Raw genomic sequence first — 18,726 nt, forward strand, 5'->3', positions numbered from 1 at the left:
TTATGTAAATCGTCCCGTGCTAAGTCGACGACATAAAACACTAAAACATCGGATTGTCCCCTCCGACCGCGCCGCTGCTGCTGACCGATTGGAATTCAATTTTCACTTTCCACCGATGCCCGACCAAAAAACTTACTCCGCCATCAAATCCTGTGCACTTAAAACTTTGCTTTTCCCTTCCGACCACCCCGATTCCTAACCAAACAATCCATGTGACTTGCCAACGCGGCCGAACTAGAGGGAAACTCTCGTTTTATTTTTATTTTGGGTTATCGATTTTAGCTTACCGTAAACGATTAGTTCGATCGGTTCCGATGTCCGTTTGCCGGCGATGTTCTCCGCGACACATGTGTAGTTTCCGATGTCCTGAAGAGAGCCAACCACGGGAGATGGGGTTTTGGGACAAAAACCAACATTCCAACAGTCGTCCGTGGCCGCAGCGAAAATGTGGATTCACAAGTTTGTCCACCGCCGGGATCCGTCGTCCGTTGTCAGTGGTTCGGGTTTCGTTCCGGTGGGAGAGATTTGCACGCCGCCGATTCCGGAAAGTTGTTGTTTTAGGATGCCATAAAATTCCCCAACCGCGTCGTCGTTGATGTCGTTGTCGATGTCCGACGGAGAACCGGAGATGGGCAGAAAATGGTGAAATTGAAATAATAAAATAAAGTTTTATTATGGTTTCGGTCAAAGGTTTTCGGATCGATGGAACGGGGGGTTGTTTGTATGGTCGAGGGAAGGTTAGACTGGTTCAATAGTGGAATTCTTGTGGGCATTAGAAAAGTCCATTGAACCAGTCTACCGAATCCCGGGTACGTGGGAATTTATCCACTTCGGAATAGACCGGGACTGCGAGAGGTGATTGGACGCGTGTTATATTGAATATTAATAGGTTTTAAGAGCACATCTGGATGGAGGAGGGAAAAGGATTTTAGGGCTGGCATGGCTTGCATGTGTGTACGAGCAGCCAGTGGATCCGCACCTGTAGTTTTACGGTGCTTATCAGGATGTTTCCCTCGGAGTTGAACGTGAGCAGTGGACTGCTGGGAAGGGTGAAATTGTTTTTCAACCACGTGATTTGAGGCTTTGGATAGCCCTTCGGGGCAGTGCATTTAATTTCCAGCTTTGTGCCAGTCTCGGCACGCAGTTTTGGCGAGTGGAGGATGAAATTCTTTTTCAGATCTGTAAGAGAGAAAGAGGGGATGGAGAAAACGCTTGTGTTAATTGGATTTGGAGGGATGATAGTGCATTACAATTTCAACGGATTTGTTTCATATGATTAGTTGATGCAATATCGACAAGAAGATTTGTGTATCAAGGTAGTACATGTGATTCATAGTACGACTCCTTCCTTATATTATATTGGCCAGAATTTTTAAATAAGCCTATGAAAACGCTATAAGCTTCAAATTGTTGAAAAGTTGCTGGAAATGGAAAAAACATATTCAAAATAATAGACAAAAAAATCGAACTAATCCAGCTATGGTGAGCTCTGACCAGGACCCCCACAAAGTCACTTTCAGTCGAAAATCGTCATGTGACGATGAAGCTGTAAACCATCACTTCCAATTGAAAGTCATTCTGTCTTCTCTTCGAGCAGATTCCCGTCGATATCAACAGAACCACATTCGATCAGTTTTCGTGCTGTTTGGTTTGGCTTGACTCGTGTTCATTAAATGACAATGAAAGAAGAAATTTTCTTCTTTCATTGTCATTTAAGCGAAGCTGTTAGATCTAATTTCGCGCAGTTTTTATGACTCTTGTTGATTACTCACTCGCTTAATTTAAGCGTATCCGCATAGATCTGTGCACGAGGATGTCAAATTTATCATTGTCGGGTGGTTTGTTTACCCATCAATATGGGTATTTTTTTTTTTAATCGGGGTGACGTCTAGCGATCGAAAATTAAAATGCGACGCCATTTTGAAATCCAATATGGTGGCTTCCAGTTTAATAAAAAGTGGGAAATACTGTCAAATACCTATCAATAAAGGTATTTCTGGAATTGGAATGATGTCTAGAGGATGAAAATCGATACACGACGCCATTTTGAAATCAACGATGGCGGCCTCCGACTTAGGAAAAGTGGAAATACAGTCAAATACACATCAATATTAATATTTTTGTAATGGGTGTGATGTCTACAGATCGAAAATTGATATGCGACGCCATTTAGAAATCCAAGATGGCGACTTCCGATTTCAGAAAATGTGGGAAATATTGTCAAATAGCCATCAATATAAATATTTTTGGAATCGGGATGGCGTCTACAAGCCGGAAATTGATATCCAATGCCATTTTGAAATCCAAGATGGCGGCTTTTTTTTTCCTTGATTTGTTTTTCGTTGATCTCGTTTTCCGTGCTGAGCACCAATGCTACCGACGCCAGGGAGGCAGCTCCCACACCAACGGCTTTACTTCCCTTCCGAAGGAAGGCGTGATCATAAATTATATGCCTCAGAACATCCTGGCGGTGGCGACTGGGATTGAACCCAGGCCTGCTAGGGTGAGAGGTAATCACGCTTACTTCTACAACACCGGCGCCGCTAAGGTTATGGCTTCCTTTTTTAGAAAAAGTGGGAAATGCTGATGCCGTCCTTTCAATAGGGGTATTTTTGGAACCGGGGTGACGTCTAGAGATTGGAAATCGATATCCGACGCCATTTTGAAATCCATGATGACGGCCTCCGGTTTAAGAAAAAGTTGTTAATTCTATCAAGTACCCATACCGTTTTTTTTTTTAATCAGGGTAACGTCTAGAAATCCAAGATGGCGGCTTTCGATTTCAGAACCAGTGGGAAATATTGTCAAATACCCATCAATATAGGTATTTTTTTAATCGGGATGGCATCTAGCAGCCGGAAATCGATATCAGACGCCATTTTGAAATCCAAGACTGCGACTTACGATTTGCGGGAAAGTGTCAAATACCCTAAAGTATGGTTATTTTCAGAATGGGGATAAGACGTAGATGCCGAAAATTGATGTCACGCCCTCTTTAAATCCAAAATGGCGGCTTTAGTTCAGAGAAACTGTGAAATACTATCAAATATCGATCAATGTGTTTTTGCTTAATCGGGATGACATAAAGAAACCACAAATCGACGTCCAGCGCCATCTTGAAACTCAAGATGGTGGCTTCCGATTGCAGAAGAAGTGTCAAATGGCCTGCAAACGGCATCGAATATCGATTTTCAGCATCTCCGCGTCGTCCCCGTTCCGGAAAATACCCAGATATTAGGGTATTTGATACTTTTTACGAAACCCGATGGCCACCATCGTGGATTCCAACATAGCGTCGGATATCGATTTTTGACATCTACGCGTTGTTCCCGTTCCTAAAATACCCATATCTTAGGGTATTTGACACTACCGAAAACCGATGGTCACCCGAGCAGGAGAAAAAAAAACTAATGAATACCTGATTCTGAACTGATCCCAAAATTTGTTATAGACCAGCATGACATAAGAGGTAAAATACCAAAGAATAATACATATATTGATATTTTTTCAAAATAGCAGGATAGTTATATTTTATTCCAAAAGCCTAAAGTTTTTCACAGGCCAGCGTAAAGAACTTTGGATATTTTGGCAATATTCTCACGATCTATAACTGGCCAATAGTTCCAGCCATGTTTCTCAGAAAATTTCTCAGGATTGCAGAATAATCAGCAATATTTTCACAGACTTTAAGTTGATCAAATACCTAAATAAAGTCGTTTGGATATTTTGTAAATACTTTTGTTGATCGTGTTTTATTCTGAAGATCTTGAATTGTTCAACAAATCAAATTATAAAGTGTGTTCCACATCAAATTATATCACGGAAAAACGCTGTAGAAAATTACCCATTGGGTATTTTCTCTTGAAAATTTGGGTAGAAGTAGTTTATAGTGTATTGTTTACACTGTATATTTATCACTGTCAGTTTTTCGAATGTTGGAAAAAATAGCGCCACCCGAAAAGCAGCGTCCCGAATTGATTTTGTGCAAGCACCTGGAAAATCCTCAACTCTCTCATCGGGACATCGGAAAACAACTTGGAATCGTGCAGTCAACGGTAAGTCGTGTGATTAAACGTTACTACGAAACTCTGAGCCTCGAACGGAAGGAGAAATGCGGTCAGAATGGATGTTCTATTAGTGATCAGGATCACAAACGTGTCGTGAAAGTGTTTAAGCAGAATCCCAATGCTTCGGTCAGGGATGTGGCCAAAAAGTTTAATCTGTCCAAGTCTTTCATTCAGAGAGCCAAAGACCGAGAAGGACTGCATACGTACAAAGTGCAGAAGGCTCCAAATCTTGACGAACGGCAAAATACGGTGGGAAAGTCACGGACCCAGAAACTGTACACCCAGATGCTGACGAAACCTCTTTGTCTCATCATGGATGATAAGACTTACGTCAAGGTGGATTTACGGCTGCTTCTAGGGCTACTGTTCTACATCGCCCAGCACAAGTTTGATGTTCCGGAGGAAGTAAGGAAGCAGAAACTTTCAAAGTTTGCAAAGAAATACATGAATTGGCAAGCAATCAGCTCATGTGGCAAACGGAGTACGCCGTTCGTGACTACCAGGACTGTAAACGGGGATATCTACTTCAAGGAGTGTCTGCAGAAGCGTCTGCTTTCTCTGTTGAAGCAACACGAGGGCCCAACGATCTTCTGGTTGGATCTAGCTTCGTGCCACAATTCAAATGTTGTCCTGGAGTGGTACGAAGCCAACGAGATCTTTTTCGTACCCAAAGACAAGATGTTCTGGTAGGCATAACTTCATGTTGATCAAACAATATTCTGAATATCTCTACTGTCCAATAACTCAGATAATGATTCAAAATATTCTCTACAGATCGCTGATTGATCTAGAAATATTTCAAAGACCTTTAATTTGTCAAACATTTCCATCAGAATCTGCAAATCTGTTCTCGGCGTTCTTTCAAAGTATGCAAAGTAATAACCGACCACCTTTGACTGAATCGTACTTGAGCAATTTGCCGCACTACGACTTGAACGTAACCGTCTACAACTTCTCTCGGCAAGATGTTTTTGCTAAGCTGGTTTGTATCGACACTTCGAAAAGAGCAGGTCCAGATCGTCTGTCACCTTTCTTCATCAATCGGTGTGCGGAGTCAATCGCTTTGCCTGTGAGTATACTCTTCAACAGATCTCTTTCGGAGGGCATATTTCCCAACAAATGGAAAACTGCAGCCATCACTCCCATTCATAAAAGTGGTAATGTTAATGACGTCGAAAATTATCGTGCAATTTCGATTTTGAGTTGCTTTCCTAAAGTCTTGGAAAGTCTTGTCCATGATTCTTTGTATCGTAACGTTCAACATGTGATATCAGAGAGTCAGCATGGATTTGTCAGGAAGCGGTCAACAACAACCAACCTGATGTGCTACGTTTCTGTTTCTTGCCTTGAAAAGCGACAACAGGTCGATGCAAATGTTTTGTCGACTTTTCTAAAGCATTCGACAAAGTGCCGCATGCACTGGCAGTGGAAAAACTCAAACGCATGGGATTCTTTCAGTGGTTTACTCAATGGGTTGAATCGTACTTGTCTGAGCGTTGGGCTGAAACATTTTCAATTACTTCCGGGGTTCCCAAAGGAAGTCATTTGGGACCATTACTTTTCGTGCTGTTTGTTAACGATCTGTGCGGACTCATCAGATCACCGAAGTACATGTCCGCTGATGACCTGAAATTCTTCCGCCTGATAACCTCCATGGTCGATTGTTGCGCGGAACGGAACGGAATGGAAGTGAATATTCGTAAATGTAACATCATCTCGTTCAACCGATCTAGGACAACTGCCATTTTCGATTATAAGATGAACGCTTCAAGTGTCAACCGTGTGTCATTAATCAAGGATCTTGCATTAATACTGGACAGTAAGCTGAAATTCACCGAGCACATTGCATCAACCATCGCCAAAGCATATGCGATACTAGAGTTCATCAAGCGCAACACGCAGCAATTTGAGGATCTATACTGTCTAAAAACGTTGTATTGTTCGCTAGTGCGTAGCATACTGGAATGTGGCGTTCTAGTATGGGCACCGTATCACGTCACGCTTTGCTTTCGCATTGAAAAGATTCAACGTAACTTTGTCCGCTACGCTCTACGACTGTTACCATGGAGCGATCCGGTTGTTCTTCCGCCGTACGAGGATCGCTGTGCTTTAATTCGTCTTTCAACATTGGCTGATAGAAGGATTCTTCTGCAACGGCTGTTCATATTCGACATTCTGGACAACAATGTAGATTGTGCTGAACTTCTAGGGAAAATCCAGTTCAATGCACCGGCTAGGCAGACGCGACAAAATGACCTTCTCCGTATTCCTCAGCATCGTACAGTCTACGGTCAAAACAATCCACTGGATGTTTGCTGCCGTCATTTCAACGAATCGCGTGAAGATTATGATTTTAATGTTTCGAAAACCATGTTTAAAAATAGGATTAGTTCTTTAACTAGACATTAATAATTCTGTCTGTGCGATTTTATTATACGAAGACAAGTAAATAAAATAAATAAATAAATAAATAAATAAAGTACTATCGAAACTACAGAATTCAGATTGATAACACATTTCCAGTTATTCAAATGATGCATCTTTAATATTATGTAAAGCTAGTGGGTTGACCAGGAGTTATTCCAAAGGCCTCCACTTGATCAAAGCTCTATTAAGTAGCAAAGTTAAGAAAGATCACATTGTGCAGATCTCCAAGAATTCTAAATTTTAAATGTCGTCTCTCATATATGTTTCCAATATGACGGGCTTATTAGGAAGGAATAACAAACCAAAATTTTTTGGATTTCAGTAAAGTCCATAGGGAAATATTTCAATTTTCATGTTAAACTAGAACTTTTCTGAAGATCTTCCAACGAACAAAATTAAAATGAAGAGTTTTAGATATTATTTCAGAACTTGATGAGGACTTATTCGACTTTGCATATTGATTAGGACTAATTCAAAGGCGGATCGACGCTTTCAAAAAAACAGTATTGGATATGTTTTCAACATTTCCTAGAACTTTAATAAAGTTTTTTACAACGTTTTAGATTATCTTAGAACTTCCCTTGAAGTACTCTGAAGCACGAAGTTTATTTTCCACTCTATATTATGTGATTAGTTCAAAATTATTAAACTGACAGAACTCTGCAGGCAAATTATCAAAATTCCAAATCTGAACGACTACTTGTTAGAGCAGGAGTTCCTCAACGTAGCATTCTTGGGCCTAAATTGTATAACATTTTCACTTCGACCAGCCTGATTTGCCTCAGGGTTGCCACAAACCTTTGTTTGCTGATGACACAGGCATTTCAGGTAAAGGAAGAAGTCTTAGTGTTATTTATAGCAGACTGCAGACAAGTTTAGATATCGTCTCAAGATTTCTCCCAATGCTTCCAAAACTCTACTTATAATATTCCCACATAAGCCTAGAGCTTTCTTTTTGCAACCTAGTAGTAGTCACATAGTCACATAGTCACATAGATCACATTAAGGGCATCCCAGCCAAATATAACAAATAAAAAAAATATCAATCGAATTTCAATAGTTTACTAATGATAAATTACTTTAATTTGTATACCAAACAAATCTTACTTCAGATTTGAATCACATTGTGTGAAAAGAATTATTATTATTATTTAACTTTATTAAAGAGGCTTTCAGCCTTGGGCTGGTTCGCCTCCACCGTGTGAAAAGAATGGAAATCTATCAACAAATGATGAAATTATGTTCGTTTAAAACCTGACACTATTTTGTCACACAATTTTTTTGTTTTGAACCTCAGTATCAGAAATGCCATATTTACAGACATGTCTGTGAATTTACAGACTTTCATTTTTTTTTCATTACAGACATTTACAGACTTTTTTGTTTTTTTCACAGATATTTACAGACTTTTGAAATCAAGGTAAAATTTTAAAATTTATTTATTTACACTGGTTTACATCTTTAATCAGATACACGTGCGATGCATTCTGCAACACGTAGAATACTCTGCCTAGTATATTCCACAAAGACGTAGTCCTACGATAAAAAAAAACATTCCCCTTATTCTGCGCCGTGAGTGAGGTGAGGAGACTCGTTGTCACGAGTGATGTGACAAAAGTGAAATGATTATCCATTTGATTTGCACGGAGAGTCACCTCACTCGCGATGACTTTTGTCACCTCACTAGTGACAATGAGTCACCTCATTTTACTAGCGGCGAGGAATAAGGGGGATTATCGCAACTTTCTCGTCAGTACGGCGTAATCCAGCAATGTATGCGTTAGCGTTAGCGTTAGCGTTGTTATGATATACTTCGTAGATTGGATACTAGCGACACTCATGTCCCTTCTGAAATTCTCAGTTAGACTACTGAAATTCTCAGTTATTCTCAGGAATAATGCTGGGGAGTAAACATTGGTTCCAATCTAAACAAGAGTAACAGAAGCATGACTGTCGCTATTCCCGGCCACGCCCATATTTACCATAACTAGGAATAAGGAAGGAAATGTTGATGTAGTACTTACTTAACGAGAGGCCACCGACTTAGCGACACCCTCATAAGTGCTACGGAGTTGGAGGGTTGGGTAGGGTATTCGGTTAGCCATAGTCAGCATTTATTGACCTGCTTGTTCCTATAGTCGGAAACTACTTCAAGCAATTGACTGCATCATGGCCCCTCATTGGTGAATTCATATCTTTCGATGGATAATTCGTCGAGTGAGGATGAAGATATGATCACTTTATTACAATGGAACTGTCGTAGTTTAATACCTAAATTAGACTCGTTCAAGTATTTGATTCACAATTCTGATTGTGATATATTTGCACTCTGTGAAACTTGGTTCTGAAGATGAACTAAACTTCCACGATTTTAACATTATCCGCCTGGACCGAGATGATTCATATGGTGGCGTACTTTTGGGGATCAAAAAGTGCTACTCCTTCTATAAAATCTCAATCCCAATAATTTCAGGCATTGAAGTTGTCGCTTGCCAAATAAATGTGAAGAACAAAGATCTTTGCATAGCTTCTGTATATGTCCCTCCAAGGACTTCCATAAACCGCCGTCAGCTTTGGAGTTCAGTTAATATCCTTCCATCTCCAGTTCTAATACTGGGCGATATGAACTCACACGGTACTGGTTGGGGCGAATCATACGATGACAATAGAGCGGGTATTTTCTATGATTTGTGCGACGATTTCAACTTGACTATCTTGAACACTGGTGAAGCAACACGTATAGCAAACCCTCCTGCTCGAGAGAGCCGTCTTGACATTTCTTTGTGCTCTAACTCACTATCATGGAATTGGATTGTCTGTGGAAGGTTATCAATGATCCCCATGGTAGTGATCACTTGCCAATTATTATTTCAATCAAAAGTGGTCGTCTAAAAGCAGATCAGACAATTCAAGTTCCTTTTGACCTCACGAGGAACATTGATTGGAAAAAAATTCGTATCGGCGGTAACTCTTGGCATTGATTCTACCGATCCTCTACCACCACTGGTAGAGTATCGTTTCTTTACCGAGCTAATCTACAAAAGCGCATTAGAAGCTCAGAAACGACGTGTTCCAAGTGCATCGCTCAAAAGAAGACCCGCCACCCCTGGATGGGATGACGAATGCACAAAGTTGTATCTTGAGAAATCCGATGCCTTTAAAGATTATCGTAGACATGAAAGATCTGAGCTTTTTGAAAAGTATCTAAAGCTTGAAACTTACTAAAAGCAAAGAAACGAAATTACTGGCGTACTTTTATCGAGGGACTTTCTAGAGAAACCTCGATGACAACGCTTTGGAAAAAGGCTCGCTGTATGCGAAACCGCTCATCTTCCAATGAGAGTGAAGAATACTCCTCCCAATGGATATTCGACTTCGCTAAAAAGGTTTGTCCAGATTCTGTTCCAGCACAACCAACTTTACGGGATACAGCCCGAAGTAACGGTTCTCTGGATGAACCATTCACAATGCTGGAATTTTCAATGGCACTTCTTTCATCGAATAACTCTGCTCCGGGAAGCGATATGATCGAATTCGACCTTCTAAAAAACCTCCCCGATATCGCTAAAAGACGATTACTTAACCTATATAATTCATTAATGGAATTCAATATAGTTCCACCAGCATGGAGACAGGTTAAAGTAATAGCTATTCAAAAGCCTGGGAAACCAGCGTCTGATCACAATTCTTACCGTCCGATCTCTATGTTATCATGCCTGAGGAAATTATTAGAAAAAATGATCCTATTAAGACTTGACCATTGGGTTGAATCAAACAATCTACTTTCAAATACGCAATTTGGTTTCCGGAAGAGTAAAGGAACAAACGATTTTCTAGCGATGCTTTCATCTGATATTCAACTGGCCTTTGCACACAAGGAGCAATTGGCTTCAGTCTTTTTGGATATTAAGGGCGCATTTGATTCGGTTTCCATAGACATACTGTCAGACAATTTGCACAGTAGTGGATTACCCGGTATTTTGAATAATTTTTTGTATAATTTTCTGTCAGAAAAACAAATGACCTTCAATCTAGGTCAACTGACAACTTCTAGAATTAGCTACATGGGCTTACCCAAAGGTTCATGTTTAAGTCCCTTACTTTATAATTTCTATGTCAAAGATATTGATAACTGCTTAGATAATCAATGCACGCTTAGACAGCTTGCAGATGATGCCGTGGTTTCCATGAGAGGTCCACGTGCAGAAATCTTGCAAAGACCATTGCAAAATTCCCTAAATAATCTGTCTCTCTGGGCAAGAAATTTAGGGATCGAGTTTTCACCGCAAAAAACTGAATTGGTAGTGTTTACAAGGAAGCGGTTTCCAGCCCAACTGCGTCTAAATCTTTTGGGCAGAGACATTACCCAATCTTTAACCTTCAAATACCTTGGAGTCTGGTTTGATTCAAAATGCACTTGGGGTACCCACATTACGTATTTGAAACAAAAGTGTCAACAAAGGATCAACTTTTTACGATCAATTTCCGGAACATGGTGGGGTGCTCACCCGGAAGACCTCATTAAACTATATAAAACGACTATTCTTTCAGTTCTTGAGCATGGCTCTTTTTGCTTCCACTCGGCAAGAAAAAGCCACCTAATCAAATTGGAACGTATTCAATATCGTTGTTTACGTATTGCCCTTGGCTGTATGCATTCAACACACAATATGAGCCTAGAGGTCCTAGCGAGCGTAAAACCCCTGCAGAACCGATTCTGGGAGCTCTCATTAAGAATATTGATTAAATGTAGTGTCAGTAACAACCTTGTGATTGAAAACTTCGAAGAAATGCTCGAATTGAGCATCCAGTCTAGATATGTGCGAATCTATCTTAATTATATGTCATCGGATATTAGCCTTCCTTGCTATAAACCCTCTCGTGTATGCTTTACTAACTACAGTTCCCCCATTGACTACGATCTCTCCATGAAGCAGGCTATTCAAGGAGTTCCAGATCAACTTCGACCTATCTCAATTCTTCACATTTTTGCTGAAAAGTACCAACAAGTCAATTGCATAGAAGATTTTTCACTGATGGATCACGCATTGATGGATCCACTGGCTTCGGCGTCTTCAATGAATACTCAACCGCCTTTCGGAAACTTCAGGAACCTTGTTCCGTTTATGTTGCTGAGCTAGCAGCAATTAACTTCGCATTGGGGATGATTTCCGATATGCCCATAGACCATTACTTCATCTTCTCGGATAGTCTCAGTTCGATTGAGGCTATTCGGTCGATGAAACAAGGTAGACACTCATCTTATTTCCTTTCAAAGGTAAGGGAGCAGATGAGTTTGCTGGTGGAAAGATCATATATGATTACCTTTGTATGGGTCCCCTCACATTGCTCAATCCCAGGCAATGAGAAGGCAGACTCTCTCACAAAGGTGGGCGCACAACAAGGCGAGATTTATGATAGAAGAATTTCACATGATGAATTTTTCCCATTAGTACATCAGAGTTCTCTTTTATGTTGGCAAAACGATTGGACAAATAATTCTCTTGGGCGGTGGTTACATTCCATTATTCCAAATGTTTCTTCGAGAGCGTGGTTCAAAGTTCTGGATGTAAGTCGGGGATTCATTCGAGTGATGTCAAGACTTATGTCCAACCACTACTCGCTAGACGCACATCTTTATAGAATAAACCTCGTTGACAGCAATATATGTAGGTGCAGAACCGGTTATGATGACATCGATCACGCAGTTTGGTATTGCCCGGGTAATGACGCCTCCAGAGCACGACTATTGGATACCCTAGTGGCCCGAGGTAGACAACCCTTCCGTGAAGTAAGAGATGTATTGGGAACACGTGATCTTCCCTACATGCAAGCGATCTACGAATTCCTTTGTTTGTCTGATGTTAGAGTTTGATGTGACTATCCCCTCCTTTCCAAACAATTTCCCGCCATTGTGTACCAGTCTTATTATCCTCCTGTTCCTGTGCTACTTGCCCCTGCCCAGTCAGGATTTGGTCAACCGTCCGAGAGTAGTATCTGAAGGAGGCTTCAGAAACCAGTTTCCTACCTAGATCCTTCCAATTGAAATTGTTACCCATTAACCTCGAGCCCGCCACGAGTAATTGGTACTCAATACTAACCTAGAAATACTGCTATTTAAAATGTAAATCAAACATTACTGATTTTGGCTCCGCAAAGTGTCACACACGACTGAGCCTAGTAAATAAACGAACTAGTTAGAAAAAATCCATTGGTGCCATCCCAATGACGTGTTCATCTTAATAAAATTGATAAATAGCAGAATTTTAGCGATGGGCCCAATCTTAGATCCATAGGCCAACATTAGAGCCATTTCCTCTACTTGAGGAAAGGTATAAATCGCCCAAGTTACAACAACAAACAACTACATTAGCAATCGGTCACTACGATGAAAATTATCCAGGATTGTAAATACTTAAAAAATACCTAAGAATACTTACGACAGATTTAAAAATATGTAATTGATATCAGAGCTTAAGCTCAAAGTGGGCTAGGGCTATCATAAAGATTTCAAAATCCTTTTTAAAATCTTCCGGTGACAACATTACAGAATCTATTCATGTCGCAAAACATTGCAAATTCTGCATACTTTTCTGACAAATCTATAATAACTGCACGAATGATATGATGCAATGCGTAACAACAGAATTTAGTCTTCTTGCATCAGTTCAGCCTACTTGTTATTTTTTTTTTTTTTTAAACTTGTCTATTCAAGTTCATCTTCCAAAATGTCAGCAACCACAGTTAGGCGGCTCTCGGCGTGACCCAAATGCACGATTTGGTGCCATCCTTATGATTTATGATCACACGAACTCTGGCGATACATCACTTTGATATACGCTTGGCCGGTCGCCTTCCATCAATTTGTTGCCTAGCCACTTTGTGCCAGCAGCAAAAGATCTTGGAAGACGTGCTCATAATTTCATAAACGGGTGACACACGGCGAATGCTAATGCGTTGTTGCGTCTTCTGCAGTAATGTATCGAGCATAAAGGGGTATTTGTAGCCAGATCCGGGTCGCTTTCAGTTGTAGTTCGATTTAATGGGACGGTCTTCCTTTGGAAAGCCATATCGGCACGTTTGAGATAGCAGCTACATTGTTTCAAATAGATATGTATAGCGATTTAAAAAAAAAACAATTAATCGATCATGAAACTGGACCTCAGGTGCGAAATACAGGTTGTACCACAACCGGAAAAAGTAATAATTGTAATTAATCAGCCTTTCGGCAAGCCGCCAGTTCCTATCGCTGGCCAATGATCGCAACGATTAGTCCGACCACGTTCAGCAAATATATCATTGCATCGTTGGCGCTGCTGCCCCAAAGTGCGCTGCTGAGGTACCTATGTATCTACCTAGCCATGTCCAGTTATATCGACACCGTTCATCTACACACTTGTGCATGTTCGATGCTAATGCGGAACAGTTTGGCTGACGGGCGCGTTACACTTCTTGTGCGATATATTGTTGTCTGGAGCGATTTCCTTGTTCTGTCGAATGGAAGGGATGAGGGGCCAGGGAAGGCACGTTTTCCATAATCGGTGACCCGCGGCATGCTAGTACGACCACGGCTGCCTGCTGTCAACGCCATTTGTTTTTGAGCGCCACAGCTGACTTCCCTTTGGGACAACTGGTTTGGTCGTGTATTGACGTGTGAAGAATATTAATCTGGCGACTGTTCGCCAGTTGGTAAATCATGACTCGGTCTAGGATCGTGATTAATAGCCGATTGAAATCGGTCTATCAACAGGCGATAAGGTTTACGAAATATGAATGCATGGGTCTGCTTTAATAATTGAATTGTTTGCCTTTGATAACCACGACTGCCTGGAGTTATAGCTGATCATTTTGAAATTTCAATTTTTATACATCGAATGGTTTTCTGTCTACGGCAAATTAGTTTTCCCACATCCAAAACACCATTAACCTTCATCAATTGCTCGATTAGCATGGTTAAGACAGCTCTCAAGTCAATAAAAATCCAACCATACCAATGACACCCCACCAGGCTGCAAAGGCTTGTGCCCCACTTGCCCCGGAGTATATTATAGCCTGCCATGGATGTCGTGCAGTGAAAAATTTATTTTAAATTAACTCAATTGACGACGTCTTCATCTCTCGCTGTTACGATGTGGTACACGAGTTTCATAAATGAAGTTTATTATGTCATTAATTTGCCTCACTTTTTTCTCGTGTTCTTCCACTGTAATCTCTTCATTTGACTGTGGCTTGATCCGGGGCCAATCTGTACCACCCTTCCACTGTTGCACAGCCCACAGCTCTGACCAAGTCGACGACGACGACGGGATCATTGAAGCTAATACGACGTGCGCGACCATAGGGCTGCGACATGAGCAAAAATAGCTTAAGTGTCCCAGACCCATATGAGATTCCGGCGCAAAAACCGGTACCTTATCCATAAGAGTCGTCTAATAATTTAATAATACTTGTGTTTCCATTAAACTTCAACAGCGGGGCGGATGTCAATGATGTGCAGGGAAGTACGCTCGCTTGGGTGATAGAAGCATAAACCATTTTGAGACAGAAGACAGAGTCGTTCGTTCAAGTTCCCGCTGGGTTCTGGCCGCGAACCACAATTCAATCAACAATAAACTGAACGGAAAGATATGGTGGGGCTTAAAAAATAATAGCGAGTTGCAAATAAAATCCCTACTCCTCGGCGCGTTGTATCCGAAAGTCGTAATTCACAATATAATTAATAATTATTATGTCCATAAATAAACGACGCATCAGTCAGTTGCTGCATTCCCGGGACGACGGAACGATTGTTGCCATCGAAAATGCGTCGTACCCAAACACACGATTCTGTCGTGGTTGGATTGCATTTTCTGAAGTAATCATCATTCGCAGTACAATATATCTTTCAGCAATAAACTGCATCGCCGCCGCCAATAAGGACCGAATGCGGTGATGATAAATGGTACAATCGCGAAATATCGCTGCTCTGTTGGTGCAGAGAAATTATTAATAAGAGAAAAATAATAATTTGACTGTGTTTCTTGCTCATGCTGCGGTGGATGAATTTAGCCATGGAAGTATTTAAACTGAGGAACGAATGGAAGTTGATTTGTTTTTTTTTTTATTATTTTTAGCACAGTTCCATTACTTTTCTCAAATATAACCTAATCGTGCGCAATCGTAGCCACTATGAGAAAACATCCTGGAAATGTATTGCCATAGGTCAGCAGTAAATCCAGGGCACCTCTTCCGGACATTTTAGTTCTTCCAAATTGACTTCCTGTTAACTATCACTGAATCTAACGAGCTTCGGATTAAATCTGTGAATGTTACCGTGATTCTTGATATTTACTATTTCGAACACAATATCCTGATTTTAACGCCAAGCTATGCGAATAAACGCTCAGCAAAACATATGTTAGTACGCATTACCTGGCGTATGCGTTTTTGAGATGAAATACACAATAGATCATGAAATCCAAGCGGCCCACTTCTGACCGTTAATTTTTATCAAATGAACAGATTACTTGATTGAAATTGTTACAAAATATTGCTTTTCGGCTGAAAACAACAAAAACGCTTAGTATTTTCCATTTAATTCCACTACTTTATTTGCTTATCCTTGACAGATACGCGTATTTCGTCTACAATGTGCAGACTTCTTCCGTGTTTTGTACTAATACTCGACTGTAGTCGACTATTAGTACAAGACACTGAAGAAGTCTGCACATTTTAGACGAAATACGCGTATCTGTCAAGGATAAGCAAATAAAGTAGTGGAATTAAATGGAAAATACTAATCCTTCTCTCTCTCATTATACAGGTATTCCACTAAGACGCCCACATTCATCAGGAACAAAAAAGCCTTTTCCCATCAGTGATGGTGTTGGTGGTTACATCAATTATAAGATCAGGAGCAAAACAGTTGGTGTTCAACTACCGTGGTATCGCTGCTCTATGTGCAGTTTCAAATCTTTTTGAACTATTGATGTTAGATTATTTAAAACACACTTGCTCCAGTTACATCGCGACCGAACAACACGGAGTATGCCAAAGAGGTTATCCGTTACAAATATCGTTCATTACATATCATTAATTATACGCGAGATGGAAATAGGTCATCAAATGGATGCTATCTTTCACTTATTAGAACTCCGTTCATAGTGATTTTGTGACTACTACTAGGTTTCAAAAAGGAAGCACGAGGCTTATGTGGAAATATTATAAGTTGAGTTTTGGAAGCGTTGGGAAAAATCTTCCATTTTTGTAAATAAGAAAAGAAAATATCTAAACTTGTCTGCAAGTAAATGCAAATAACATCAAGACTTCTTCCTTTAGCGGAAATACGTCAGTAATCGGCGAGCAAAGATTTTTGGCAAATCAGCAAGGTCCGAATTGAAAATTAGCCCAAGAATACTACCCTGAGGAACTCCCGAACTAAACATCTTCAATAGGTTTCAAGTTTCCCGGTGAAATTACCATCGTGTCAACTGGCAGCAGTACCAACGCTGTGTGGACACAGCAATCGACTACGACGTCCTACCGGAGTCGTTCGAAGAAGTCGATCGGTGTCTGCAAACCATCCAAGAGGTTATATCCCGTGCCAGGAAGCAACACGTACCAGCATCCAGACAGGTTCCAAGTAACACCTGCAACATCTTGCATGAAAAATAAAAAAAAATCCAGTTGTAAATAAGTTATACATTAATTGATTTTCAAACATCCTGTTTTAGACGCGTTGTATTGTTGTTTGTGAAGTATTCAACCTTTCTGACAAGCACTTGTTATTTTGAAGTTATAATGACCAGTTTAGAACACATTTATAACTGATTGTATTTGGTGAAAACTGGCTAGACTTATGTACAACATGTTTTCATATGTCATTATTAAAAACATGAATACATCTGATATATAACTTATTTATAACATGTTAATAATAAGTTATATTTCAATTGTACTCATGTTTCCAAAAATGACACATGAAAACATGCTGTATATAAGGCTAGCAAGTTTTCATCAAAAACAATCAGTTATAAAAGTGTTATAAATAGGCAATTGAGAGTTGCCATACCTAATTATAACTTCAATATACGATACAAGTACTCTTGTTTTTCGTGTTATAAACATGTTTTGATAACAATTAAGAAATTTCTCAATACATTCTACAAATTGAACTACAATATGGCTGACCAATGAAGCAGTGGATAGAATGAAAAAACATATAATTTGTGCTTTCAACATCACATGTACGTTTTGTAAAAGAGAAAAGTAAGATAATTAAAAAAGTAAGTTGATATACTATTTGTTTTTGTTTTTTTTTTTGCAAAGTTGGGAAATTTTATCCAGGATTTTTTATGTAATTCAATTTATTATATTAAGCTTTTTCCTAAGAGTCAATGAGTTTTTTAGAAGTAGAATATATAAATTTACCATAAATTTGCAACCGCATAAATGTTTGCAGTACGGAATCTCAGTTAAGGCACTTTATTTTCACGATAAAATTCATCAGAAGAATAAGTTGCGTAAATTGATGATCAACAAATTCTATTCGTAGGAAGGATGAAATTATTTTAAAACATGTCCAACGCAGTAGGTTGCGTTATAGTCATAAATAAGTTGCGCAAGTCAAGCATATGTTATAACTATATAGATCCTACCTCTTGCGCTTTTTTCGGTATAAATAAGTTGTATATAAGTGACTAGACGTAAATGTTTACCGCTGATATTGTCATAAATAAGTTATGTAAACCCTTTTATGACAATCATTCGATTCTCTGCTTGAACTTCAAGCAGTACAGTTCGGTCTTTGCTCGCTCTGTCGAGTTGTTCTAAAGTTTCTAGTTTGTTCCAAACATTCGCTGTTTAATCGCGTCGTCAGTAGTGTCGGTCGCTTCGTGTGATGGGAAGTCAGCACTCCCGGAGCAGGCTCCGAGGGAAAACGGATAAGAAGAACAGCAGTGAGTGTAGCTTGAGTGTACCTATTTCGAATAGGTACGCTACTCTTCCCATCGATGTAAGGAATACCACCTCAGCCACGGTGAAGCGGTCAAAGAAGAGGAAGAAAAATCAAGGCCAATCCGATGGTGCGAGTGGACGGGACGATACCACTGCGACGAACGCCAGCGTCATTGGTGATTTCGGCGACGCCGTCGACAACGAAACTGCTGCCAGCCCGAGTGCAGCAAAAATGAAGCTTCCTTCACTGGTGATGAAGCAAGTCCCACTCAACACGCTGATTGGCGATCTCTCATCG

General features: G+C 40.1%; 1 protein-coding gene across 1 annotated transcript in view; it reads right to left on the reverse strand.

The window, feature by feature from the left end:
• Nucleotides 1–287: 287 nt before the first annotated feature.
• Nucleotides 288–18,726, reverse strand: part of LOC135709902 (netrin receptor unc-5-like) — a gene marked incomplete at its 3' end in the record, with an annotated part of 243,414 nt that continues 224,975 nt past the window's right edge. Inside the window, exons 5-6 of the mRNA XM_065232349.1 lie at nt 980–1,179; nt 288–366 (exon numbers count right to left, since the gene is read on the reverse strand). Coding sequence (XP_065088421.1) covers nt 288–366; nt 980–1,179 — 279 coding nt within the window. The remainder of the gene's footprint in view (nt 367–979; nt 1,180–18,726) is intronic.

The sequence above is a fragment of the Ochlerotatus camptorhynchus genome, unplaced genomic scaffold (genome assembly GCF_037179485.1).
Source record: "Ochlerotatus camptorhynchus isolate MF236.1 unplaced genomic scaffold, CSIRO-AGI_Acam_v1.1 ptg000367l, whole genome shotgun sequence".
Classification (NCBI taxonomy): Eukaryota; Metazoa; Arthropoda; class Insecta; order Diptera; family Culicidae; genus Ochlerotatus; species Ochlerotatus camptorhynchus.